The sequence below is a fragment of the Pygocentrus nattereri genome, chromosome 9, assembly GCF_015220715.1.
Source record: "Pygocentrus nattereri isolate fPygNat1 chromosome 9, fPygNat1.pri, whole genome shotgun sequence".
Classification (NCBI taxonomy): Eukaryota; Metazoa; Chordata; class Actinopteri; order Characiformes; family Serrasalmidae; genus Pygocentrus; species Pygocentrus nattereri.
In genome coordinates this window covers 29,551,944-29,579,560 of record NC_051219.1, presented here as the reverse complement: position 1 = coordinate 29,579,560, position 27,617 = coordinate 29,551,944, and the positions used below count along the sequence as shown (strand labels likewise).

Here is a 27,617-nt window from a genome sequence, read left to right as displayed (position 1 = left end):
CAGTGGGTACTTTTTATTTGATGTGAGGATTTACACATGAACAAAACCTGTGGTGATTTAACAGTGTTGATTCTCATGTCTTTTAAACAAAATCATAAAGAAGCAAAATAAAAGAGCCGAAAATGAAAAAGAAAAGTTGTTTTCCAAATAGTGCTATCAATAAAGTCATTTCCATATCTCCTCATTAATTTAATTTAAGAAGAATAATTTAAGAAGAAATTTTTACTTAAGAACGGTTGATGAAACCATTTTTTACAGACATTTCCTTTTCTCTGTGTGTCTTGAATGAAACTGCCATGAAAGCGATGTGTAATCAAGTCTTGGGCGCAATGTATGAAATGTCAGTGTTATAAAGTCTGTGGCTGGTTAAAAATATTTGAGCCTAAAGCCCCAGAAGCCCAGGCCAGATGACATCCCTGTAAATCAAAGTGACGTTGATTCTGATGTCATAGGTTTGCCTGTTATGCAAGTAGTAAACTGTACTAGATAAATCATTAGGGGTTAATATTAACCCGTGACACTCATGAGTGCTGGTTCTATGACAGGGTCTCAGACATGACCAGTATACACTCTATGTCCAAAAGTATGTGTACATCTATACATCGGATCCATGTGAGCTTCTTGGACATCTCAACCACCCCATTCCAAACCATAGGGATTAATATGGAGTTGGAGAATATGGAGGATAAGGTGCTGTGGCGGCCCCGCTCTGTGAGTTTGCGTGGTCTACCACTTCATGACTGAGCTGCTGTTGCTCCTAGACACATTCACTTCACAATAGCAGCACATACAGTTGACAGGGGCAGATTTGAGAACAAATTGAGAACAGTTTTGACTTGTTAAGTTTCTCTGGAACAGAGCATTTCTTATCAAACCACTCTGAATGACTCTGTCTAGATCTCAACCATTCATTTATGCTGAAATTGTGAAAAATCTGGGCAATTCTCCTTTTAAGGTTGAAATTCAGCAACCATACAAACGTTACAGCAAGTGCAATGGAAGACTATTGTGCCAATTTGCCTTTCTGAAACGGAAATAAATGTATTTTAGGCAAACTTATTAAGAAAGTGGTAATAATAGTTGGTAGTCATAAAATCTGAGAGGTCAACAACCCGTTTACAATTTGACTAGAAACAATCACAAGTTTAGATCTTTAAATATAAAGAGAACTCTTTAAATATAAGGAGAACATATGTTGAGTACAAACCGGCCAACAAGAAATGACTTGAAACTGAAATGAAAACGCTAATTTTTCATTTTAAACCTTGTCTCGATGAAGTCAGGCACTTGTTTAGGGTCCCTATGTCGTCATCATCCTGCGTCAGTTGGCGGTACGTAAACGCGGGTTAGCATTGAGCACTTGAGAAAAACAAAGTCGTTTCTGATTAAATTGTTCTTAACTCGTATAATGTAACTCAAATATTTAGACGAGTTGCACTTTTCGGTCGCATTATCGCACACGGTTACTATGAAAACGCGAGCGGTGTGCTAGAACAGTGTTTTGTGTTGGTAATATTTAGCTTGTGCGCTAACGCTAGCTGTGTTATTGCCGCTTTTGACGCTGAAACCGAAACCCAAGAGGGCTTCAAATCTCCGGGATTGGTTTTGTTTTACAGAATCATGCTCGGACATTATCCAGCCAGTTAGCGAGCGGCAGTTCTTATTTCAGTAAAACCTTTATTAGGACTCAAAACAGCAGCTCCAGCAGCCCTCCTGCGAAGGAACAGTGGGGCTGGGTGTGGAATGACTTTTCTCACTTAGGCAAAGAGGTTTAAGCTAAGCAAGATTATCAGGCGGAGAGGTAAATTCCCACAACATTTCTGCTTCGGTGATCCCCTTTACATTTTCATTATTCTTTCATTTATGCTTATTCTATCTGCCCACTTTTTCTGAAGCACCCAGAAGTGCATTTCTACACCCTTAAACAGATTATTCTTTAGTGGTTGTTTGGTAAAGGCAGTGCTTCCATTCAAAACCACGAGTTCCGCCTAGACCCACTTTATACTTAAATGGTTCTTTGCCTGGTGGTTCAGATTGATGTGGTTCTGTGTGGAACCCTTAGGAAAATGGATCTGTATAGCACCAAATAGGGTTCTATTTTGTTACAAGTTTAACATCATAACAATAGCAGAACCCTTTTTGGGTTACATACAACACATTTTCCATCAATCCGAAGAACAATCTTATCATGCAAAGAACCCCTTAATAGTTCTGTACAGAACTCATGGTTGCCTGTACTTGAGAACCCTTGAAGAACAATTTTTTAAGGGGTTTGCATGAAAGGTGCTGTGCACGTTCATATTACACTTACAAAATGAACTAAGTAATGTTCTACAGATTACAGCGTTTCTATGATGGTGTATAATACTATAATGCCCATCAGGCATGGAATGGGAATTGTGGGTCCATGCACATAGCCAATAGTTTTCACGTACCTGTGAATCGATGCATAAAGTATATAAATTGGGACTGCTCCTACCATTGGAAAGGCATTATGGAAAATATCATATGTATTTGTATAGGGTTATAAATGCAGTAAAAAGTATAAAATACATTGTTAAAATCCTTTCTTAAACATTTTCAAATTAAAAACATCACCAAATCTAAACATCTGTCCAATGCCGATCCCTATATGGTTCTCTGATGTTGTGCTTTTGTGGTGCCCTGTAATTAGTAAATTATAGTAATTGTCTGAATGTACCGTCTTAAAGATTCTTGTACGAACCCTGCAGAAATTCCTGTAGGATAACTGTAGATATTTCTCATAATGGTATTAATATTACTCTCATGCAGATTTATTCTGTTTAGATTTTTTATTGTGTTGTATAGAGCGTTCAGCAACGAATATACACAGTTTAGATTTTTATGGTCAGGATATATGTTATGCCATGCTGTTGTGTTGCATGTCACTGTAATTGTCAGGCACAATTCAGTGTAATTTAGTAGAATAGTGTTGGCGTGTTGTCACAGGTGGGCCCATGTGTTGCGTTTTCCTACAGGTCTTCTCTTCACCTGCAGCCATGATGAAGAGAAGGTTAGATGCAGTAGATGAGGCGTCAGGAAGAAAGAAAGCTCGACGGGAAGAGGCCAGTTCAGATGAAGATGAGGAGTCATCGCAGAGAACCACTAGCCAGGGTCAGTTAAATCGAACATTCCCTCATTGTATAAAAATCATCCTATAACCACCAGCAGGTGCATGGTGTTAAGTCTATAATATAGACATGCATTGTTTTATTTATATTCACTTATATTGGTTATGCTATATATGTAGCTGTAAAAGTTAGTACCGTAAAAATGGGGACTTTTATTATGAAGGAAGAAAAAGAAAAGAGGTGGTTTTAGAGCCGGAGCGGCAGTGTTTGTGTTGTTGTTAGTGGTGAATGGCAGAAATAAAGTAGTTGCACTACAGCTTGTGAAGTTCGTCATTTTTGAGTAACATTGGTAGCAGAGGACCAGAGTTACGGAACTGGAGAAAAGTAAGCGGGCGCTTACTGTGGCTTTGGCGCTGCCGGGAAGAGCGAGGGAGACGGCGATGGAAATAGCGGCCGATGACTTGAATAAAGACACTGGCATGAGCACTTTACTTGCGAAACTCGACGGCTTGTTTCTCAGAGAAGAAAAAGACCGAACATACGAGGCATACTCAAGTTTTGATCGGATTATGAGAGACAACAGTGCGTCTATGGCGGACTATATAAACGATTTTGAACAGCGGTACTCGCGGATGCGTAAATACAACATGGAACTTCCCGACGCAGTATTGGCGTTCAAGCTGCTAGATACAGCATACTTGGATGTGAAAGACCGACAGTTGGCTTTGACTGCATGTACAGAGTTAACTTTTGCGTCAATGAAGTCAGCACTGAAGAGGATTTTTGGAGGAAAGTCGTCTGCAGTAACAGTGGGAATTAACCAGGAAACTGCATATGTAACAGAGCAAAGACGACAGAGAGGCAAGCCTTGGTCCCAAAATGATCAACAAAAGATACCACTGCTTGGCACCAATCCCCTGGACAAATATGGTCGCAGATCAAAATGTGCAATTTGTCAAAGCACATTCCACTGGGCCAAGGACTGTCCACACAGAGGTGAGCAAGTCAAACTAACTGAAGATTGTAAAAATAATGATGTAGAGGAGTGCAACATTGCTCTGTATACAAAAGAGTCACCAACTGAAGCAGAAATCTTTATGACTGAGTGTTTTGGTTCAGCTATAATCGATACTGCATGCACATGAACTGTATGTGGACAGGAATGGCTAGACAGCTATGTCAGTGAATTAAGTCAAAATGAGATAAAGCATCTGATGAAAACAGAAATACGCAGTCACAGACCCTTCAGATTTGGAGATTGAAGAGTAGTGTACTCCAACAAAAGGTTAAAAATTCCTGCTAAATTCCTGGACAGACTAGATGTCAGATTGAAACTGAAGTTGTCCCAGCAAAGATTCCACTACTTTTGAGTAAAGCATCACTGAAAAGAGCAGGGGCAGTGCTGGATATGGAGAACGACAGTGCAGTGATGTTCAATCAACCTGTAAAACTTGACTTTACAAGCTCTGGACATTATTGTGTAAACATTGTGGACAATGATAAGAAAGGACTGGATAACGAAATCCTGGCAGTCTCAGAAAAAATTAGCTCAGCAGAAAAACACAAAATCTTGATGAAGCTTCATAGATAGTTCGGACATGCTTCTGCTGACAGACTGCAGAGGCTTCTGGCTAGCTCAGGCAATAAAGATACAGAATGTGGCATAATTCTTCAAAGAATTGTTAATGAATGTGAAACATGTCAGAGATACAGTAGGACCAACCCAAGGCCAGCAGAGGGACTACCTTTGGCATCTCAGTACAATGAAACTGTGGCAATGGATCTGCGTTAACTGGAACCAGGCGTGTGGTATCTTCACATTATTGTTCAGTTCACACGGTTTAGTGCAGGCAGCATTCTTACCACAAAGAAGTCCTCTGAAATAGTCCTTTGTGCATGATTGGATTAGTGTGCATGGTCCACCTCAGAAACTGTTCAGTGACAATGGAGGAGAATTCAACAATGATGAAGTGAGAGATATGGCAGAAAATTTCAACATAGAAGTAAAGACAACAGCTGCATACAGTCCATGGAGGCAATGCACTTTTGCAACGGCACAACCAAACACTTACTGAGATCATAATGAAAGTAAAGACAAGTAACGGTTGTGACTGCGATACTGCACTGGACTGGGCCTTTATGGCAAAGAACACCATGCAAAATGTCCATGGCTACAGTCCACATCAGTTGGTGTTTGGACAGAATCCTAACCTGCCCTCTGTGCTAACTGACAAGCCTCCTGCTTTAGAGGGCACCACAAAAAGTGAATGGGTGGCAAAACACATTTCTGCTTTACATGCGTGTAGAAAGGCTTTTACTGAAGCAGAATGTTCAGAAAGAATACGGAGAGCACTGCGGAAACAGCTTCGTCACACAGATGGAAAATATGAAATGGGTGATAATGTATACTATAAGAGAGTGGACTGTCCAGAGTGGAAAGGACCAGGAGTTGTCATTGGGCAGGATGGTGCAGTGGTGTTTGTCAGACATGGAGGAACCTGTATCAGGGTACATCACCTCAGACTGAGAAAAGCTAATACAGAAAGTGAAGATCCATTTCACATGAAGGATAATTCAGAAAATGACACAAACATTGTTCAAAGACAAAAGAACACAAGAGCTGCTGACAACAACATAGAGGGGACAGAGACTGTACCAGAAGTGCAGCAAAGTATAATTCAAACTGAGCACACAGGCACAACCACTGGGGTACAGAATGAAGAAACACAGCGCTCAGATGACAATGTAGAGAGACAGAGTGGTACAGAGCAGGGGACTGTGGTCCAGTTAAAGACAGGACAAGTTCTCAAATACAGAGATAGTCAGTGGCATTTTACATACAGCGAAAGTTCTAGGGCGTGCAGGCAAAGCTACAGGAAAATACAAAAACTGGTATAATCTGCAGTTCATTGAACCCACTAATGTTGCAGGCAGTACAGATTCAGTTGACATATCAAATTTAGAGAACCTTCAGATGGAGCCCACTGTAACTGATGTTAATACCACTGACATCAGTGAGGATGTATGGGTAACAAAAGATCTATCATTTGACCTTGCCAAACAAGAAGAGATAAAGAACTGGAAAGATAACGATGTGTGGAGGTCAGAGAAGAGGGACAAAAGTGTATCTCTACCAGATGGGTATGCACTACCAAAGAAACACACAATGGATTAGTTCCTAAAGCACGGTTAGCGTCTAGAAGATTTGAGGAGTTTGAGCTTCAAAAGGATTCAACCACATGTGCATCAGAGTCACTCCGGCTGCTTTTGGCAGTTATTTGTCAAAGACAATGGACACTTCAATCCATGGACATAAAATATGCATTTCTACAAGGAACAGAACTGGCACGTGACATTTACATCAGGCCTCCCCCTGAGGCTGACTGTAAAGGAACATTATGGAAGCTCAAGAAGTGTGTGTATGGTCTAGCAGATGCTTCATTGTACTGGTACAACAGAGTGAAGGAAATAGTGCTGAGAGCAGGAGGAAAAATGTCCAGAGTTGACCCAGCTGTTTTCTATTGGATGGATCAGGACTGCACTGTAATTGGGGTACTTGCCTGTCATGTAGATGACTTCATATGGGGGGGGCACACAAAGTTTCGCTTCCACTGTAATGCCTCATCTCAGGCATGTTTTCCAAGTTGGACGTGAGGAGCGTGATAATTTGTTATGTGGGAATAGACTTCGTGACTAATAACAAAAAAACACAAATACACCAGGACAACTACATCCAACACATGCAGCCCATATATATGGACCCTTCACGAGCCTTGGAACACGACTCCTCCCTCTCTGAGGAAGAGAAGGACCAACTCAGGTCGAAGATAGGCCAAATTCTCTGGATAACAAGACAGAGTAGGCCAGATGTCATGTTTGATGCTAGTCACTTGGCATCGAGCTTCAAAAGTGCAACTGTGCAGACAGTCCATGAAGCAAACAGAATAGTGTGCAAACTTCAGTCCAAGAAGGTAGTTCTAAACTTCCAACACTTAGGCAGAGACAGTGCTCTTAAATTGGTAGTGTACAGCGATGCCTCATTTGGAAATCTTTCAGATGGCGGCACTCGAGGACATTTGATTGTTCTTATGGGAGAAGATGGAAAGTTCTCACCCCTTTCTTGGCAGTCAAAGAGAGTCAAGAGGATTGTGCATAGCACACTTGCTGGTGAAACACTGGCAATGTCTGATGGAATTGATAATGCCATTTTCTTGGCCACACTGTTCTCTGAACTAGCTACTGGGGATGCTGAACATACTCCTCCCATAATGTGTGTCACAGATAATCATTCACTTGCTGATGCACCGAAGTCCACAAAGTCAGTCACAGAGAAACGACTTTGCCTGGAGATAAGCAGCATCAAAGAACTCATACAAACACAGAAGGTTGAACGTGTGTTGTGGAACAGTACAAAAGAATAGCTTGCGGACTGTCTTACCAAAAAGGGGGCATCAGCTTATAAGCTACTTCAGGCCCTGAATGTAGGACAATGGAAACTTGATTAAAAAAAAGAAAAGAAAAGAAAAGAAAACAAACCTTTTGTAAGGACATAATACTGCTATTCAGTGCCAATTGAAACAAAGTTATATTTGTGTTGTTTCTGTATACTCTGTTGTTTAAATGGGTAAAAGCAGTCTGTTCTATCTTAATATTTTTTTTTTTAAGAAGTGAGGGAGTTTAAGTCTATAATATAGACATGCATTGTTTTATTTATATTCACTTATATTGGTTATGCTATGTATGTAGCTGTAAAAGTTACTGCCGTAAAAAGGGGGACTTTTATTATGAAGGAAGAAAAAGAAAAGAGGTGGTTTTAGAGCCGGAGCAGCAGTGTATGTGTTGTTGTTAGTGGTGAACAGTAGAAATAAAGTGGTTGCAGTACAGCTTGTAAAGTTCGTCATTTTTGAGTAACACATGGCTCTGGTCCCAAGTTGGAACAGAGAAAATGCACTAGTTGTTAAAAAAACAGTGTAATTCATTGATTATTCTATTCATTATAGAAAGGCACAGAGATGTATGGGAGCTTCTCAAATATAGTAATAATAATACTATTTATCACACTAAGTACACCAGTTGGTGATTAGGAATTTGTGCCCACAGTTATAGAGACATGGTTATTGTGTACTTTGTTTTTATGCTTAAAGGCCCCCCCCCCCAAAAAAAATTTTTTCCTCACATTTGTAAGTAAAAGCAGTTAATACAAAGTAAATGCGAAGTGGCACACTTATTTTCCCATCCATATGTTCCATATATATTAACTATGCTGCATAAACAGCCCCTTTAGAATTCAGTGTTGTGATCATAAGAAACAACTATTTTACATGTATCTGTGTATAGGGTTACAGATGCGGTAAAAAGAATAAAATACATTTAGTCAAAATCCTGTTTTCAACATTTTCAAATAAAAACATAACCACATCTAAACATCTGTCCAAAACAGCAGACAGTGTTGACCCCCTTGTACTAATAATGGATGTGTTCCATTATTCTGGAGTATGGAAGTGGACAAAACACAGATTTCAATGTTCCTTCGGTAGATGATTGTAGATTTGTTTTTTCCTCCCACAGATTCCAGTCAGAGCGAATCTCTTAGTGATGCTGAAGATCATAGACCCAGCTTCTCCAAACCAACAGCATCCCAGAACTCCCAGAGCAATGATGCCACTCAGGGCTCCTCCAAATTCTCCATGTACAACAGTGTCTCTCAGAAACTCATGGTACTTTATCCTTCTCACAGTTATGTGCCATAGATTATGTACACATTCTATTCAGACATATTAATGATATCTTTTGTCTCTTGTTCTTAGGCCAAAATGGGTTTCAAAGAAGGGGAGGGTTTGGGTAAGTTTGGCCAGGGCCGCAGGGAGATTGTGGAGGCGTCCACTCAGCGAGGGAGGCGTGGTCTTGGGCTGACACTGCAGGGCTTTCAGGGAGAACTCAATGTGGAATGGCAGGATGAACCTGAGGTACTCTAACATTTCCATGGAGTGGCTACTCTACTGCTTCTCCATCACGTCAGATATTTAAACCACTAAATTCTGGTGTCCAGTGCACCAGACATAATGTGCTTTAATCTGATGCTTAACCATTTTGCCTTTTTCTTTCTTTGTCTTTTTCTCATTCACACTGTCTGTTTCATGCTTTTTCTTTTTTCTCTGTTTCTTTCTCTTTTTCTTCCTTTTGTCTTACTCCTTCTCTGCTTTTTTCTTTTCTTTTTTCTTGCTCTGCTCTGTCTGTTTTTGTTTCTTTCACTCTTCCCATTTTCTTTGCTTTCTGTTTGCTCTGCTTTCTTATTTTCTTTTTCTGTTTTTCATTTGTTCTTTCTTCTTTTCTTTTTTCTCTACCTTTCTCTCTATTTTTCATTTGCCCGTTTCTTCCTCACTCTTCTCTTGTGCACTCTCTTTTCTCTGTCTCATCCTTTTCTCTCTTGTTTTCTTTTTTTCCTCACTCTTTTTCTGTCTTTCTTTGTTTCTTTTTTCTGTTCTTTCTTTTTTCCTCTCTCTGTCTCTCTCTCTGTCGCTCTCTTTGTCTTTCTCTCTCTCTCTCTCTCTTTCTCTCTCAGCCCAATGCTCTTGAAGAAGTGTCTTGGTTTCCAGAATGTTCTACAGAGATTCCGGATGCTGATGAGCTGAGTGACTGGATGACTACAGGCGAGGTAATGCGACACAGTCTATATGTCCACTTATGCACAGTAAGGTTGTGCTGACCATGAATATGACAGATTCTAATGCTGATTTCTTTAGTTAAATCAGTTTATTTTTTCATAATTTTACAACTCCAATTCCAATGAAATTGGGACGTTGTGTAAAACATAAATAAAAACAGAATATGATGATTTGCAAATCCTTTAACAATACTCAATACGCGTTTGGGAACTGAGGACACTAATTGTTGAAGCTTTGTAGGTGGAATTCTTTCCCATTCTTGCTTGATGTACAACTTCAGTTGTTCAACAGTCCGGGGTCTCCATTGTCGTATTTTGCGCTTCATAATGCGCCACACATTTTCAATGGGAGACAGGTCTGGACTGCAGGCAGGCCAGTCTAGTACCTGCTCTCTTTTACTACGGAGCGACGAACTGTGTTCACTGACAGTGGTTTTCTGAAGTGTTCCTGAACCCATGTGGTAATATCCGTTACAGAATGATGTCAGTTTATAATGCAGTGCCACCTGAAGGATCGAAGGTCACGGGCATTCAGTGTTGGTCTTCTGCCTTGCGGCTTACTTGCAGAGATTTCTCCAGATTCTCTGAATCTTTTGATAGTATTATGGACTGTAAATGATGAAATCCCTAAAGTCCTTGCAATTGCACATTGAGAAACGTTGTTCTTAAACTGTTGGACTATTTGCTCACGCAGTTGTTCACAAAGTGGTGAACCTCGCCCCGTCCTTGCTTGTGAACAACTGAGTCTTTCAGGGATGCTCCTTTTATACCCAATCATGACACTCACCTGTTTCCAATTAACCTGTTCACCTGTGGAATGTTCCAAACAGGCGTTTTTTGAGCATTCCTCAACTTTCCCAGTCTTTTGTTGCCCCTGTCCCAACTTCTTTGGAACGTGTTGCAGGCATCAAATTCAAAATGAGTGAATATTTGCAAAAAACAAAGTTTATCTGTTTGAACATTAAATATCTTGTCTTTGTAGTGTATTCAATTGAATATAGCTTGGAAAGGATTTGCAAATCATTGTATTCTGTTTTTATTTGTTTTACACAACGTCCCAACTTCATTGGAGTTGGGGTTTTATTTGTGTTATTTAATAGTTCATAGCTGAAATGTGAAAGTTGCTATTTACAAATGAATGTCCAGCCATTTAGTTTTGACTGCATGTGAATTTTCATATAATCGCTGGTCAGAAATGTATTATGTATTTGTTTTTTCCTATGCATTGTTTGAATGGAACAGCTGTTCTTTACATTGTGTGAAAATTTCATGATACAACAAATTTCAATACACCAACAAACAATTTTCAATACACCAACAAAAATGCTCCCAAAATGCTTGGAATAAAATTTCTTTTTGATATATAAATAACTTTATTTATTTATGCATGTTCCCAGAGTAAGATGAAGATTGATGATGAGACTGAGTTCTGCTCAGAGGATCTGTTACAAGTACTGCTGCGCTGCAAGGTGAAATAGATGAATTGAATTGAATCACTTTATTAGTGAATAGATGCTGTTTTGTGGTTTTGTTGTATTGTTTATAATTTGAGGTATTCTTAAGAGCATGTGATAAAAGGCACAATGCAGTTTCCTAGTAGATCAGTACTAAGTGCACGTATATTTTTTTAACTACATTTTCTCAGGTTACTTATTCTAAACTCCTGTAGTGAACATGAATATACTGTGGCATGCATTTCTTAGTGAAGCGCTGTATCATGGAGGGTTTCTAAACTAGCCGAGCGTTTTCTCTCAGTGGTAGGTGGGGGTGGTAGGAGGGGCAGGTGAAACAGGATATTTCTTGTTCACTTTTTTTTTTCTTTTCCCTGCTCTCTGGTGTACGGTGGCAATCAAAACTCCAGGTGCCATTTGAGAGGCAGAGCAAAAGCCATATGTCTTTAGAAACTAGAGTTTTGTCTTTAAAACAGCATAATATGATGAAATGATGAAAAGGTAAAATAAAGTCCATTTTGATTTCAGGTTGATGTAAACTCTGACTATCTTAGAAGTAAATTTATGATCATGTTAAGAGTGTTGCCATTATGCTGTGTGTATTTAAAAACAAAGATATAATATTGTGTATTGCAGAGTGTGTTTGATGACCTAGAAGGAGAAGAAATGAGGCGAGCTCGCACACGGTCCAACCCGTATGAAACTATACGTGGAGCTTTCTTTCTCAACAGGTAATGCATGCGTACAAGGATCTTCATATCATGTTAATGATTTTACATTAGTGGTGGGCAGTAGGGCAAAAAAGACATTTTTGCTATATACAACATGTATAATCCTACTTCACATCCATATAGTGCAGGCTGTAGTCACACCTGTAACACAGTTCTCTCTCTTTCTCTCAGAGCTGCTATGAAGATGGCAAACATGGATCATGTGTTTGACTACATGTTCACCAACCCAAAGGACGGCCAAGGGGTGAAGTCCTCAAATGTCTCTTATATTATGGGCCTTCCTCTGAATTCATGCTGTGTATTTGTTCATCTTTAATATTTATAAATGTGTGTGTGTGTGTGTGTGTGTGTAGAAGCCCCTGGTGCGTGATAAGGAGGGGGAGTTGCTGTATTTTGGGGATGTGTGTGCCGGACCTGGAGGATTCTCAGAGTACGTTCTGTGGCGGAAGCGCTGGCATGCAAAAGGATTCGGCATGACTCTAAAAGGAGCCAATGATTTCAAACTGGAGGACTTCTATGCTGCACCCAGTGAACTCTTCGAACCATATTATGGTGAAGTTTAATTGCTCACTGTTGCATTGCTCTGTATGTTGGATTATTTTTGTAAAGACAGAAAAATGCTAATTTAATCAAATTTTTGTTATGAGAAATGAAGTAAACAAAAACATATTCCTTATGCTTAATAAGATGCACTCTGGAGGGCCAGATTTCTAAAAATGAAATTATTAAATCGGTGTATAATTAAATAACAATTTTCTCCAAAATGAAAATCATTTTAAAAAGGATTTTAAGAGAAGGAAAAGGATGTTAGATGACTTTCATTTTTCTTTTTTTGTTCATGCGAGTAGAATTTGTAGTTTTATGTTTATAAAGATTTTGGCCCTGAACTTGTATCCCTGTCCTCTAACCTCATGGTGTCCTGCAGGTGAAGGTGGGGTGGATGGTGATGGTGACATCACACGTCCAGAGAACATCACTGCGTTTCGTAACTTTGTTTTGGAGAACACAGAGAGGCGTGGCTTACATTTCCTCATGGCTGATGGGGTGCGTTTGCTGCAGTAAAATCAGGACTTAGTTTTTTAGATTTTGGATAAAGTTTACTTTGAGTTATGGTATTGTTTAACTCTTAGAAGCCACAATAATTGTCAGCAATAACAAAAGCATGTTTTATATATACAGCATAATTGTATATCAGTTATTTCTCACTCATAGCTCATTGGAACGAGCAAAGAGAAATATGTTAAAAATATGTTTTCTAATATTTTAATCCATCCCATAATTGGACTACTTAGTTGAGGAGATATTTACATAATTTGAAGTGCAGACTTGAACCTGTCAGTATAAAACATAAACCAAATATAAATGTAATTCAGTACATTACTGTTTATTGCATTTTTTTAAAAAGAAAAGTTTGTATTGAATATATAGCAAAAACACACTGATAACTCTAGACTTCTAAGAGTTAAGACACAATTAAGATGCGCTTAGTTCGAAATGTGTGTAGAGATGGCTGAGATGGTTGTACTAGTGATGTGATGTATTTAACAATGCAGGGTTTCTCAGTGGAAGGGCAGGAGAATATTCAGGAGATACTCAGCAAGCAACTTCTGCTGTGCCAGTTCCTCATGGCCTTGTCTGTCGTTAGAACAGGTGTGAAATCTGAATTCCTACCTTCTATACAGTGCTGTGCAAAAGTCAGAGACCACCCTTTCTTTAATTTCCAGTCAAAATGGCAGTTAAGTACAAGTACATTTTCAGTGTTATGAAAAAGAAACAGAAATTTTCAGGTGACTTGCTTTCAGTTTTCTGCTTTTCACAGTCTGAGTAACACACACATTCAGTTATGTTGAGGTCTGGACTGGGCTTGGACAGTCTGTTATTCAGAGGACAGCAGCAGCTTCTTTTCTTTAATTGCAGAAATATTTTTTGTGTGTAGTTCCATTTGACAATGATTTGACAGCTGCAAGATCCACCGTGCTGAGTTGTCTTCTCACAGTGGCAGGACAGACAGAGACACCTGTGGATATTTTCAGACCTGATTTTCAACTTGATTTTCTCCTCTCTCTCACAGATGAAAACTTGAAGTCCTGTTTCTCTAATGGACACAGTTTTTGCATATTTTTCTTTGACTTTTTTCTTATTTAGCTTATGTATTATTTTATATTTAATCTGCCCAGAAATATATCCTGAATTATGAATGAATGACATGAATAACTTGCAGTTAACGGTCAAATGATTGGGTAGTCCCTGACTTTTGCACAGTACTGTATATAGCTGCTGTGTTTATTAAAAAAATTGTTTGATTTGTTTTTACTCTCAGATGTAAATAGATGTTTATGTTCATGCCTTCACACTTCATGTACGTGTGTGTTTAGGAGGACATTTTGTGTGTAAGACGTTTGACTTGTTCACACCCTTCAGCGTGGGTCTGACCTACCTGCTTTATCTCTGCTTTGAGAGAGTCTCGCTCTTTAAGCCAGTCACCAGTCGGCCTGCCAACTCGGAGAGGTTTGTATGCTGCCGTATTTTATTTGATGTAGTGAGACTGGGTCATTCTCTTTGTGTTGACCTTGCGTCCAGTTCTTGACCGGTTTGGTTATAGTGTGTTGCTGTAAAACTGCTTACTGTAGCATTGTGTGAACATTTGTTTACTGTGTCTATGTGGGTATAAGGGATGTCATTTAAAACATTGAAAAGAATGTGTTTTGATATGCAATTTTGATTCTCTCTAATGGCACACATTCTCATATACAAAAAGCATTAGCTGCCTGAAAGAAAAAAGAAAAGAAAAAAAGTATATATATTTATGTATCTGCTGTTGGGACAAAACCTTTTTTTTCCTTCCTTTTTTCAGTTTTTGACATCATTTGAGAATGCCTGTTGTTCTTTATTGTGTGTAAATTTCATGATGAATTGACCAAAGGAAATGGCCAAAAATGACTTGGATAAATATCTGGTTCCATTGAATTGCATTAAAAGTAAAGTATGTTTTTTCCTTCTCCTGTAAAGTTACTATTTTGGAAATACAAGGTTTTGTTCCGACAGACAGACTGACAGATTGATAGATAAATGACTAAATGGATGGATGGAGCTCCATACTCCACTAGATGGCAGTGTAGAACCTACTGTTTTACATTTTGCTCAGAGTTTATCTGTTTAGTCCTGTTTATCTCTAAAGGAGAAAGCATAGGAAAGTTTGTTATTATTTGAACATGCTTTGAAAAGTGCCTTATAAATATGAGCATCACATTTGACTAGTGCGTATGCTGGTAGTGTGTGTGGTCATTTTTCGAAGCTTTCTTTTAAAGCAGCTTTAAGCCAAAGTCCCTGAGGCATGTTCAAATAATGCCACTCTTGATTGGATGCCCCACTATTCACACAGCCCCAATGCCCTGGAGTGTTAAACTTTCAGAGATTTTGCTTTGGTCTCTGAGTGTTGAACATGGATTTTATTGGAATTCCCTGCCCTAAGTCACCTGATAGAGCTCATTAAGGGTCTTGACAATTGATGAGCTGAACCAGGTGTCTTGAGGTGGGGAGTGGTTGACAATGATGTAAGACAAGTGCGTCCACAAGTCTTAGGTTGGAGCCAGGGATCATTATGGGTCGTTTTGTGGATAGTAGGACCATTTTGTGGATAATGCGAAAACTGGACTTATTTGTGGATAATGCTAAAAAGTGGCAAAAATTGAGGTCCATGTTTGTGTCATTGCAGTATTTGTAAAAATTCCTAAAATTTATGTAAATGTTTTTTTTTTCCATTTATTTGCTGTATGTTGTAAACACCTAAGCATTTTAGAAATGGAAGAACAGAAATATCACAAGTTACATAGTTAAAAGATTTGCAACTTGCTGTGAAACAAAGATGCAAAAAAAAAAAGAAAAGACAAATGATGCTACGTTACAGTTTATAGCATGGACTGGTCCCAAAAGGTATTTTTATAATTGTACCATACTTAAAATGTATTAGTCATTGTGTTGTCAACCCAAGTGGTGTCACTGTAAACAGAACAGTCTCTCTCTTTGCAGATTTCTGCAAGTTTGCATCCAAAATGCCTTTGTACGCTTCTGAACTGTAAGAAAACTGGCTCCAGACTTTTCCACCTCTGTGCTTTATAGTAGTCTTAGTTCAGTCTTGCTGGAATCTTCCTCCACATAAAGAGGTTCTTTCTTAGTTCGTTTTCCACACAAAGAGTGTACCATTAGTCTGACATAAGAAGCTACCTAAAGAACTTCAGGTTTACCAGAGATTAAAGTGTCCAGATACTTTTGGGGCCACTATAGGCATGAGTCAAAATCAGGGACCTGATACAGTCAGAAACTACTTGTTCACTGTGTCTGTATGTTCGTGTAGGTATGTGGTGTGCCGGAGTCTAAAGCCAGGCTCTGATGCAGTGAGAGACTACTTGTTCAATGTAAATCTGAAGCTGAACCACTTGAGACACTCTGAGAGAGACGTCACCGATGTGGTGCCACTGGACATCATCAAAGGAGACACAGATTTCTATCAATACATGATCAAGTCTAATGAGAGGTAATGTCCTCCCATCCACACTTCTACCTCAGCCACCAGCATAGTTTTTAGGGAGGGATCCAGCGGTTTGTCATAACAAACATTACTGCTGTAACAAAACCTTGTAGATTTAGAATGTCACTTTATAAGAAACGAGAAAAGTGTTCTTGACCTAAATGAGAATTCCACTGAAACGTTTTTCTTAAGTAATTCCACTTGGTCACATTTTTAGACTATTTTGAATTAATGTGTATAAACTGATATTAGAACAAATGCAAATAAACATGCAACATAAGATTTAAATTTAAATAACCATTATTGTACAAGTATAGATAAACATAAGTGAAACATTTTTTTCTGCTTTTAAAAAGATTATTAATATGTAGGTTAGATGAACACAGGATAGTTCCTGACTTCTCGCTTCATTCCAGTCAAGGATTTGTTTGTCTCCCAGCAGCACTTGATTTAATAAAGGCTTGTTTAGATAAACTACACTATATTTCCAAAAGTATTCACTCACCCATCCAAATAATTAAATTCAGGTGTTCTAATCACTTCCATGGCCACAGGTAAATAAAACCAAGCCCCTAGGCATGCAGACAAACATTTGTGAAAAAAAATTAATTCCAGCATGGTACTGTGATAGGATGCCACCTGTGCAACAAGTCCAGTTGTGAAATTTCTTCACTACTAAATATTCCACAGTCAACTGTCAGTGGTATTATAACAAAGTGAAAGTAATTGGGAACGACAGCAACTTGGCCACATAAAATGACAGAGCTGGATCAACAGATGCTGTCGCACGTAGCTCACAGAGTTTGCCAACTTTCTGCAGAGTCAATCGCTACAGACCTCCAAACTTCATGTGGCCTTCAGATTAGCTCAAGAACAGCGTAGTGAGCTTCATGGAATGAGTTTCCATGGCTGAGCAGCTGCATTCAAGGCTTACATCACCAAGCGCAATGCAAAGCATCGAATGCAAACTCTAGAGCAGTGAAGATGTGTTCTCTGGAGTGACGAATCACCCTTCTCCAGGAGAACGGTACTTGTCTGACTGCATTGTGCCAAGTGTAAAGTTTGGTAGAAGGGGGATTATGGTGTGGGGCTGTTTTTCAGGAGTTGGGCTCGGCCCCTCATTTGCAATGAAAGGAACTCTTAATGCTTCAGCAGACCAAGAGATTTTGGACAATTTCATGCTCCCAACTTCAGGGATGGCCCCTTCCTATTCTAATGTGACTGTGCACCAGTGCACAAAGACATGGATGAGCTTGGTGTGGAAGAACTTGACTGGCCTGTACAGAGTCCTGACCTCAACCCAATAGAACACCTTTGGAATGAATTACAGACTGTGAGTCAGGCCTTCTCGTCAAACATCAGTGTCTGACCTCACATACGCGCTTGTGGAAGAATGGTCAAAAATTCCCACGAACACATTCCTAACCCTTGTGGAAAGCCTTCCCAGAGGATTTGAAGCTGTTACAGCCGCAAAGGGTGGGTTGACATCATATTAAACCCTATGGATTAAGAATTGGATGTCACTCAATTTCATATGCGTGTGAAGGCAGATGAGCGAATACTTTTGGCCGTATAGTGTAAGTTTGGTATAGGAACTATAAATACTAGCCTGGAGGAGAGCTAAAACACATATTAGTACATTGTATTGTTTGTATGTTATTTGGAATTTATTTTAATGCTGCTTTTTTATTTAAACAAATAAATGAATGTTTTAGTGCCAAAATGTACTATAGACCATTTTCAAGAATTTTTTGGTCATATAAAGTTGTCGGGACTGGGCTTTATACATACAAGAAGTGTCTATGCTATATTATGATTCAATATCACCCTGATTGGTGAAATAATGATTAGTGTTTTTTGTTATACGTCACAATTTTTTTCAGAAACTGTCAGATATTATATATGCAGTCTTATTCCTGAACATGTGCTATTTTGTTTTTGTCTTACAGCCATTGTGCAGTGCAGATTAAAGCTCTGTCTAAAATCCATGCCTATGTCAGAGACACGTGAGTTTTTTCTGTTTTTTCTGTCTCATCACTGGTTGTTTGTTTTTGAGAGTTCTGTCTGTCCTGTGTGCACAGTTTATTTTATCTGCGTCTGTCTGTGTGTTGTTTTGTTTTTTTTGTTTTGTTTTTCCTCAACTCATTTTGCTTAGGACATTGTCTGAGCCCAGACAGGCTGACATTCGTAAGGATTGTCTCAAACTGTGGGGGGTAAGTACAAATGACCACTTCGCTCACTCTCAAAACTGAACTGCTGTCACTTTATGGGAGTGCTGCACAATATATTGTCTACATCTGTGTTGGGGTCACGCAGAATTGTCGCATTGATTGAAGATGATGGCAAAGTCCTATAGATTGTTTTGATAGAAGAGTTCAGATACATAAAAACTAAATAAAAAGTTTGCTTTCTTTAAATGTGTTAGCATTTACAGTCCTGTGTGAACTTCTGTTTTGTCTGTTTAAGAGAAAATAAAAAAGCTGTGGTTTGTTAGACTTTCTTTTAGTAAAGAGTACCATTTACCAAAGAGTTCATTAACCAATCAGAGTGGCTTAATGACTGTAACAGCCATACTTTAGCAAGGAATAGAAAAAAGGTTAGAACATGCACTACCATGCTAGTGGTTGATGTACTGGTTCATGGAAATGTCCAGCTTCTGACGTTATTTTCTGATTGCAGATTCCTGATCAAGCGAGAGTCACTCCTTCTCCCTCTGACCCTAAATCCAAGTTTTATGAACTTGTTAAGGTCTGTCTGTTGTTGGATTACATGGATAGTTACAGCTGCATCACGTGTTTTTACTTTTATTTACATGTTGAGTTTTACAATACTGATGGTGCCACACTGCTCTGTGCAGATGAGCTCTCTAATTATGACCCACAACATTCAAAATTTAATTTGATAGGATATAGTAGGGTCTCAGTACGGTCTTCTGTCTGAATTTTGAAAAATCATTGCCCTTCACATAGTTGAACAAAGATCCTTTATTTTAGTCAAACAAATTCAGTTGGTTGCAATATAATCGCAATGCTAGTCTTTTGTCTGTAACATACAACTGTAATTGATAGTATTAAATTCTCTATGTATGATCTAATGAAATATGACTCAGTCTTCCACCCTGGCTGAAGATCACTGTGTTTGTGTTTATTAGGGTTTGGACATTGATAGCTTTAACTCCAGGCCGACACCCCTGAGCTCCAGCACTTTGGATAGACTGCAGCACGTACTGGACCATCGATGTATCGTTGGAGGGGGAGAGCAGATCTTTCTCTTGGGTCTTGGGGTGAGGGTGTTTGATTTTTCACATATATATAGGTATATGTGTGTGTGTGTTATCAGAGAAACTGTACAGAAGCCTCAACAACTAAATATAATATCAGGTTTTTTCAGTATTTAGTGTGTCCAGTCTTGTCCTTTATTGCAGCTTCATGTCTTTCTAAGTGACTTGCTTTCAGTTTTTTGGAGAAATCTGCTTCCATGGTTTTTCACACCTCCTGAGTTCAAATTTCTGAGTTCAAAAGTTCTGCTTCTCATAATCCAGGTAATCCTAAGCACTTTCAAATGTGTTTAGATATGGTCTCTGGGGTGGTCAATTCATTGTTCTGGGAACACCAGAAGCCTCTTTGTTTGGATTTTTTTTTTCATTTGACTGACTTACAGTGTAATCTCTTCATAAATAAATCCTGAAAAATAAATAATTTGTATATAATGGCTGCTTTGACTGGAAATTAAAGTCGCCATCTGACTTTTGTGCTGTGTCCTCTGTATGTGTGTCTGTAAAGAATGGAGAAAGTGTACATACCATGTTCCTTTCAAAATAAATTCAAAGGAATTTAAAGAAGAGCATTTATTTGCTTAACTTACATAATCTCATGTATTTGTGTAGAAATCACAGATCTACACATGGGATGGCAAAGCCCCTCTGCGCTGGAGGAAGCTGGAAAACTTTAAGATGGAGCTGCCTAGAGACACCCTGCTGAGTGTGGAGATTGTGCAGGAACTGAAGGGGGAGGTGAGGAACTGAGCATGCACTGAGCATTTGAACAGCAAGGCTGCATCTAACGGCGGGTTCTGTAATTGATTGATCTGTTGATTATCATTTGAATTAGTCCACTAATTGAATCATTATGCCTTCTGCGCTTTCCTCTCATTTTGTCCTGTCACAGCACCATAATCATTCAGAATTAAACATCTGTCTGATGAGAAATGTCTTTTTTTAATGGTGCAGCAAAACAATAGAAGCCATGTCAGCCTTAATGCTTTATAGAAGGCTGTTTGAATGAAGATAGTTTGAGTTTAGCTAAACAGTTCCTAGACTTTGTGATGATTGTGTATATAGATGTGCAACTCTATTGCTGTGTTTGTAGGGTAAAGCCCAGCGCAGAATCAACGCTGTACATGTTCTGGATGCTCTTGTGCTGAACGGCACTGATGTGAGAGAGCAGCATTTCAACCAGAGGTGTGTATGCAGATCACGTCAATATTAACCCAAGTTCAACACCCTAATTGTGCATTTAAATCCTGTTGTATCTTATTTTTTTTATTTGATTTCATAATTAGTTAAACCTATTTTTTTCACTTTCTTAAAATTAAAGTTCAGTATAATATATAAACCCTAAAAGTTTTAAAACGTGCCATTCACTTTGTAGTGCAGGGGTCGGCAACCCAAATTTTAAGAAGAGCCATGTCATTTCAACAAAAATGAAACCACCTTGAGAGACACAACATTTTATGTCAGTTTTACCATTTTGGCTGTGAATATGTCTTAATATGTGCTAATGTACTAATATAGGCAAAAAATATAAAATAAACAAACACTGGCTTATTTTGCCGTGCTTTAAGCTTTAGCTCAGCTATAGATGCTTTTCCTGCATCTCCAACAGGAAACAAAAATAGAATTCTTTTCCTGTAAAATGTTTGTTTTTTATGAGGCTGAAGTCGGCTTCTAATTTGCCAGCTTCTTCTAATTTTCCCATTCCAATTTAAATGGCCCCTGAGGCGTCAGAATGTAACTGCTGCACCATTTAAGGTGGAACGGGAAAATTCTAATAAGCAGGCGAAGGAGAAGTTGACTTCAGCCTCACGACTTTTTGGCGTTTTCACAATTTCTCCTGGCAGGTTAAACGTATCAGGAAACAAGCTGAGTAATTATAAATGCAAAGTCCATTTGTCTCCGAATTATTGATGTTCGTCTTAAATCTTTCTCTTTGATTGCTTCTTAGCTACTAGCTAGGCGAAACTTGTTTTCTGCATTTAAGGGTTAAAAACTGAGAAACAATCATTTGTAACTTTATCCACTTCCCTACTCGATAAATGATGCACTTTTTGGTTGTAGAGTCTAGACTTTCTAAACTTTCATAGCTAAAGTTTAATGGCATTTAAGACCATTTATTGTTAAGGAGGATTATTTTATTTTCAAATCACCAGCCAGCATGCATTACTCTGCAGTTGTGTTGTTTTTAAGGAAGTGTTCATCTGGATGCTATAAGAGATCAGTCAGCTTTGCTCTGTCTTAGCTTCGACTGCAGCCTTGAGCTAATCATCTACCACCCTTACTGAAACCTTTTCTTTGTTGTGCTCATATCAGTTTGTAGTTTGTTGGCTGTGGCTTGAAATTTTGTTTGCATCTCTCATAGTCTTTCTCTGTGTCTGAGCTGAAGGTGTGTCTGTGTTACAGGATTCAGATGGCAGAGAAGTTTGTGAAAGCTGTTTCCAAACCTAGCCGGCCAGACATGAACCCAATAAGGTAATTAGTTTCCCTCTTTTACTCTCGTTTCTCTGATCTCCCCTTTCTCGTGCTGTCTTCAGAATTGAGCATCTGTCTTTAAAAGGACTGTTTGTGATTTATGTTATATAGAGTCAAAGAAGTCTATCGTTTGGAAGAGATGGACAAAATTTTTGTAAGGTCAGTAGCTGTACAGACAGTGGTCTGTACTATGCATGACTCTCATGAGCTCCTCTTGAAACTGGTGTTTGTGTTGAGAAATTTTGTGTACTGTTCTTCAGGTTGGAAATGAAGGTGACAAAGAGTTCAGGTGGAATGCCACGGCTTTCCTACACTGGCCGAGATGACCGCCATTTTCTGCCCAGTGGCCTCTACATCATCAAAACCGTCAGTGGTGAGAGGGTGGGACTAGAATTGGGAAATACTCAGTATTGGGGAAAAGAGATGCTCATAAAAAGCACTGTTTTAATATGAAGCACCACAGTCGCAGAAGCTACTTGAGTGCTAACAGTGCCCCCTTGTGGAGAATAATCAGCCTGCTAAGTGTGAGTGAGTGTGTAAGCATATTCCAAGCCACCTACATGAGGTGCCTAGATAAGAATTTGGGAGGCGGAGGTCATTATCACTTGCATTCAGCAGTCATTGAAATTATATTAACATTCAACCTATCCAACCTATCGTCTTCCTGCTCATATGTTGCTCCTTGATGTTTACGTTTTTTTCATCACTTCAAAAACTGAGGACTGAGAAATGAGGTAGCATTAAGTTAGCAGTGACTTTCTGCTTCTGTTGTTTTGCTGTTTTCTGCGTATCGAGCAGGGTAGTATGTTTTCAGGTGGTATCAAACCAAAGTTCTTGGGTGTTGCGTGTTTTCCTGATACTCATTACGACCAGTGATTATAAATGGCTCATCTAACATTCCTTATAGAAACAATAGAAGAGTCCAAAATCGCCACCATTTTTAGCCAATTTTCGGAACATTCATAGTTTATATATTTGAGCTTTCGCCACTGTTTTGTCATGCAGATTGAATGTTGGTACCACTACTCTTACAAAGGGTTTATGGATGGTTTAAAATGTGTTTATTCATTGTTATTAATTAGGTCATGAACACCTTAAAAATCATCAATAAATGGTTAAAACACCAATTAATAAACTTTACAAAAGTGTCATATCTGAAGAATATGAATGTGGTGGAGCTGACGGGTATAATGCTGACTGATGGAGAAGACAATGTAAGATAAATAACCAGCTATTTTTGAAGTTAAATATTGTTACAGTTGTTTATTAATGATTTTTAAGGTGTTGTTAAACTATTCACTGAGTCTTATTCTAGAGTGATACCTGAATGTTTAATGCATCAAGCTGCAGACATTAAACCTGTAAATGTCTACTGATTCGGTAAATTACCGTGGCCGGATTTGTCTGCATGAAGTTCAGCTGTGCCCAACAGACCGCATCCCCAAAATCCGTCACGCTGTGCGAGCACCACCCAGACAGGACTGCCTGCTTGAGGCCGCAGCATTTAGGTTTGGAAGTTAGTGTAATTTTGAAGTTGAAGTGTTGATGAAAGCTGAGGCACTGAGTCACTGTATTGACTGCATTGGGTTTGGGAGTTGGACTGTCAGTGTACATTTTCATTTTATTTATTTATTTTCCTTCTGTGTCCTACTTTCAGACCCATGGACGATGGCATTCAGTAAGAGTTCAAAGAAGAAGTTCTTTTTCAACAAACAGACAAAAACATCAACCTATGAGATGCACCCTAGCGCTGTAGCCCCGTTTCAGTATGTACCAAACAACACTGCAGTGTGTTTTCACAGTATGCATAAGAAAATTGCCCTTGTTTTTAATGTAATCTCTCTCTCTCTCTCTCTCTCTCTCTGTGTCTCTCTCTCTCTCTCTCTGTGTGTCTCTCTCTCTCTCTCTCTCTGTGTGTCTCTCTCTCTCTCTCTCTCTCTGTGTGTCTCTCTCTCTCTCTCTCTGTGTGTCTCTCTCTCTCTCTCTCTCTCTCTCTCTCTCTCTCTCTCTCTCTCTCTCTCTCTCTCTATCTCTCAGTGTGTGTCATCATGACAGGCTTTTTTGGGCATGGGAGGAAGGAGTCAGAGTTCATGACTCCCAAACTCGTGTTGATCCTGAGAAACTCTCCAAAGACGACGTTCTTTCGTTTATCCGCAAACACTGTCAGCAGTGGGAGACGTGAGATTGAGATTGAAGTGCTGAAGCTTCTCTCTGCCAGCAGGAGGTGCTGTAGTTCACAGAAGAGGGAGTGTAATAAAATGCATGGTGTTTTAAACTTGCTGTGATGAAGCTTTACAGCATTTTGTCCTCCAGAAGCCTAATATATCCTCACATCCTGTGTCTGGCAACAGTCTGTAGTGAAAATGACAGTGAAGCTATGAATTATTTCTTCACTCTGTCAGATTTTCACATCATGGATGTGGATAGCTGTAGCTTTTAGCCTCTGTAGACTTGACTCTGCAGTCCTCCAGTGCCTGATGCAGCCAGAAAAACTAGAAACGTGCTGCCTCCAAACTCCAGCTTCTCTTCAAATAATACAGTGCATGAAGACAGGGGTGTACATTTCCTCTTCTGTGTGCTTGTGTAGTGGTGTGTCCTATTGCCTTCTCCTTTTCTTCGGGTTACGTTTGCTTGTAAATGTTTAAACAAGGCAGGCACCTTCTCTTTAATTTCTAAGAGTTTCAGAAACGCCTTTGCATTTTTAAGCTTGTCGCCAACTTTGATAATATAAAAACTGCTGAGGTATTTTCAGCCTCTGTTGAACAAACTGGGTGTCGTCGTCCTTGACTTGGATGTATGTGGATGAAATCACAGCACTATCTTTTGAACGTGTGCAAGTCATTTGAGCTGTAATTCTGTGTTTAATAGAAACACCAAAATCTAACAGAACCGTTTGCTGTAGGTTATATTATGTTTGCAGTTGGAAAGGTTGAATTTAAACTGAACATTAGGGAAGATAAATGTTAAAGGCATACTTCAATGTTTTTCAATCTAATCTGTCTCGTGCGTCTGTAGCACGTGGTCCATTTCCTGTGATAAGTTTCATTTACAATAGCAAACCTATTGAAGTAAAGTGTGATTTATAATATAAGTCGATGGGCAGGCGCTTCAAAATTGTACAACCTGCTTATTGGCTTCTGTTCATAACCTTTTATTGAATCAGAAGATTTTCTGTTTGCATCAAATTCATTGGCCATATGGTACAAAAGAGGCAGATAGACATGAGATTGAAAAGTGCTTGATTGTTGCTTTAAACCTATGTTGGTATATGAAACCTTAACAATGGTCTAATAAATTCTAAATTTCATTTTGAAGGTCACAGCAGAGTTCATGACTCCCGAACCCGTGTTGATCCTGCTGTTGCAAAGTCATGTGCCTGAATTTGATCAACTTCAGTCAACTTTAGTTGAAAGTTTTGAGTTTTGAGCAAGAGGATAAAAACTGTTTAATCTATTTTTTTAACAGCCTTTGTCATTGTTGTATTATGATACCATGATCATAACATGAATCGTGTCAAATGACAATCATGGAAAACTGGTTTGTTTTTGCTTAAAAAAGTGATGCAGTAAGTAAGTATTGTAAAATTATTAAAATGTCCATTCAGTCTTCAGCCCGTATGTGGAAACGAAGCTGTAGAAAAAGCCCATTTTGAATTCACTGTGTTTGTGATGTCAACAGCATTTATTAAAGCTGTAAGGCGTGAAGGGCCAAGCCCTACTTTCAATTTTATCATGTGAAGGGTGTTCTTAGGCACCATGCGCAATGGAGTGCTTAAAACTCCTCCCTTCCTTGTAAAAAAAAAAAAAATGGGGCCAATATGAAAAAATACATGATTTTTTTCTTTTTGGTCGTATAACATAACACAACACTCTTTAATGCAAAAGCCTTTTGTTTTATTAAGTACTCTGGTCACCAAATTACCACCACCAGTCTTATTTAGTGCCAATCAAGCAGCGCCCCTCCTCTCGTGCTGGGGCTGAATCTCAAATATCTCCCTGCTCCCTACATAGTATATATTTAAATACTGGATCCCGCAGCCCAACTGTACAGAATACAGCTAAGAATCAATCATTTGTAACTTTATATACTTCCCTACTCGATAAATGATGCACTATTTGGGTGTAGAGTCTAGACTTTCTAAACTTTCATAGCTAGCACACTATTTAGGGACTGAAGAGCTGTTTGGGATTCAGCCTGGGGTTAACGCTATTTCTGACAAACACTTATAGCGTGTAAGACATTCAAGTGATACTGCTTAGACTTTTGTACTGCGAATTCACTGTTAATCATAACGTAAGTACTTTATTTCAAGCCTGTGATATTAATGATGGAGTTGTTTAGGCAGTTGGCTCTTTTAGCCTGTTAGTTAAGGTAAAAAACAAACTGCCAGAACCGTAGTTTAAACACAAAACAGGTTCTTACTTCAGTACACTCTGGTCCATGCAAGCAGCTAGAGAGTCAAACATTATTGCATTAACAGCAGAAGGGATACACAATTCCGTTGTTGTGAGGCGGTTAAAGTTATGAGGCCCTGGATTTTACAACAGCCTCAAACACGGCTCAGCCAGTCAGATTTTAGGACCGGAGCTGTCCGTTTTTAATAAACATGTTCTGTATACAGCACTTTAGCTCCGCCTATTCTTGTTGAAGCTGTAAGGAGTGTTTTGGCCTGCACAGAGTCAATATAGGGGAGCCAGTGAGAACAGAGCTCATCTAAATGTATCAGTCTTAATAGCGCAGTAACAAAGCAGCCTGTTTAATACTAAGGAGAGGTTGGAAAATCAGGTAGAAATGGATTATGGCAGTCTTTGGTACATAAAAAGCAATGTTTATCTTTTATTATCTTTTTTGGACACAAGTGTTTGGCTTGCAGTTTGTGTGATGCCATCTAGCATCGGGTGTGCAGTGCAAACTAAAGCAAGTGAACCTATCTTGGCTGGGATGCGTGGGAAAATGTAATTTAATAAATTAGATTTTTTTTTTTTTTTTTTTTTAACCGAACTATGACTTTGAGTGCCGGAAAATTGAATAAAGACCCATTTTGTTTTTCAGTCTTTCAGCCCCCTCTTAGGTGCACTGCTGCTGCACCTGGCACGAACTGTTGTGTACCTTGTCTTTCTCGACAAGGGTTGCTTTGGCATCTCAAGGACAGGAGGACGTTGGCGATCTTCTTTGTATTCAGGATGTAATGAGTCTTCCAATTCCTGTTTCCTTATCCTTCGCCCGGACTGTGTGACAGGAAAGCTAAGCAGAGACGGACCCCTGGGACAATTAAAGCGCCTGGAGGATGGGCTCAGTTAGGCTAAAGCTGGGTTTATCATTGTGGTGTCCCCTAACACATGGAGAACCCTGTGAAAATGGGTATCTGCCAAGTGGAATTGCATTTCTCCCACCTCCTCCCCCTC

General features: G+C 39.1%; 1 protein-coding gene across 3 annotated transcripts; it reads left to right on the top strand.

Moving 5' to 3' along the window:
- The first annotated feature begins 1,276 nt into the window (after nucleotides 1–1,276).
- Nucleotides 1,277–25,936, top strand: cmtr1 (cap methyltransferase 1). Of its 3 annotated transcripts, none has more exons than XM_037541376.1 (24): nucleotides 1,277–1,331; nucleotides 3,000–3,135; nucleotides 8,661–8,809; nucleotides 8,900–9,058; nucleotides 9,655–9,747; nucleotides 11,154–11,225; nucleotides 11,844–11,938; nucleotides 12,110–12,182; nucleotides 12,292–12,490; nucleotides 12,864–12,982; nucleotides 13,492–13,588; nucleotides 14,314–14,446; nucleotides 16,293–16,472; nucleotides 18,416–18,472; nucleotides 18,622–18,679; nucleotides 19,146–19,214; nucleotides 19,618–19,749; nucleotides 20,353–20,478; nucleotides 20,834–20,925; nucleotides 22,144–22,212; nucleotides 22,324–22,371; nucleotides 22,473–22,585; nucleotides 23,870–23,978; nucleotides 24,250–25,936. In XM_037541376.1, exons 2-24 carry the CDS (start codon nucleotides 3,021–3,023, stop codon nucleotides 24,392–24,394), a joined length of 2,502 nt encoding a protein of 833 aa, XP_037397273.1. In that variant the 5' UTR covers nucleotides 1,277–1,331; nucleotides 3,000–3,020; the 3' UTR covers nucleotides 24,395–25,936. The 3 variants fall into 3 exon arrangements, with proteins under 3 accessions (XP_037397273.1, XP_037397272.1, XP_037397271.1); XM_037541375.1 differs by lacking the exon at nucleotides 1,277–1,331 and adding an exon at nucleotides 1,338–1,801; XM_037541374.1 differs by lacking the exons at nucleotides 1,277–1,331; nucleotides 3,000–3,135 and adding an exon at nucleotides 3,336–4,088.
- The last annotated feature ends 1,681 nt before the right edge of the window (nucleotides 25,937–27,617 follow it).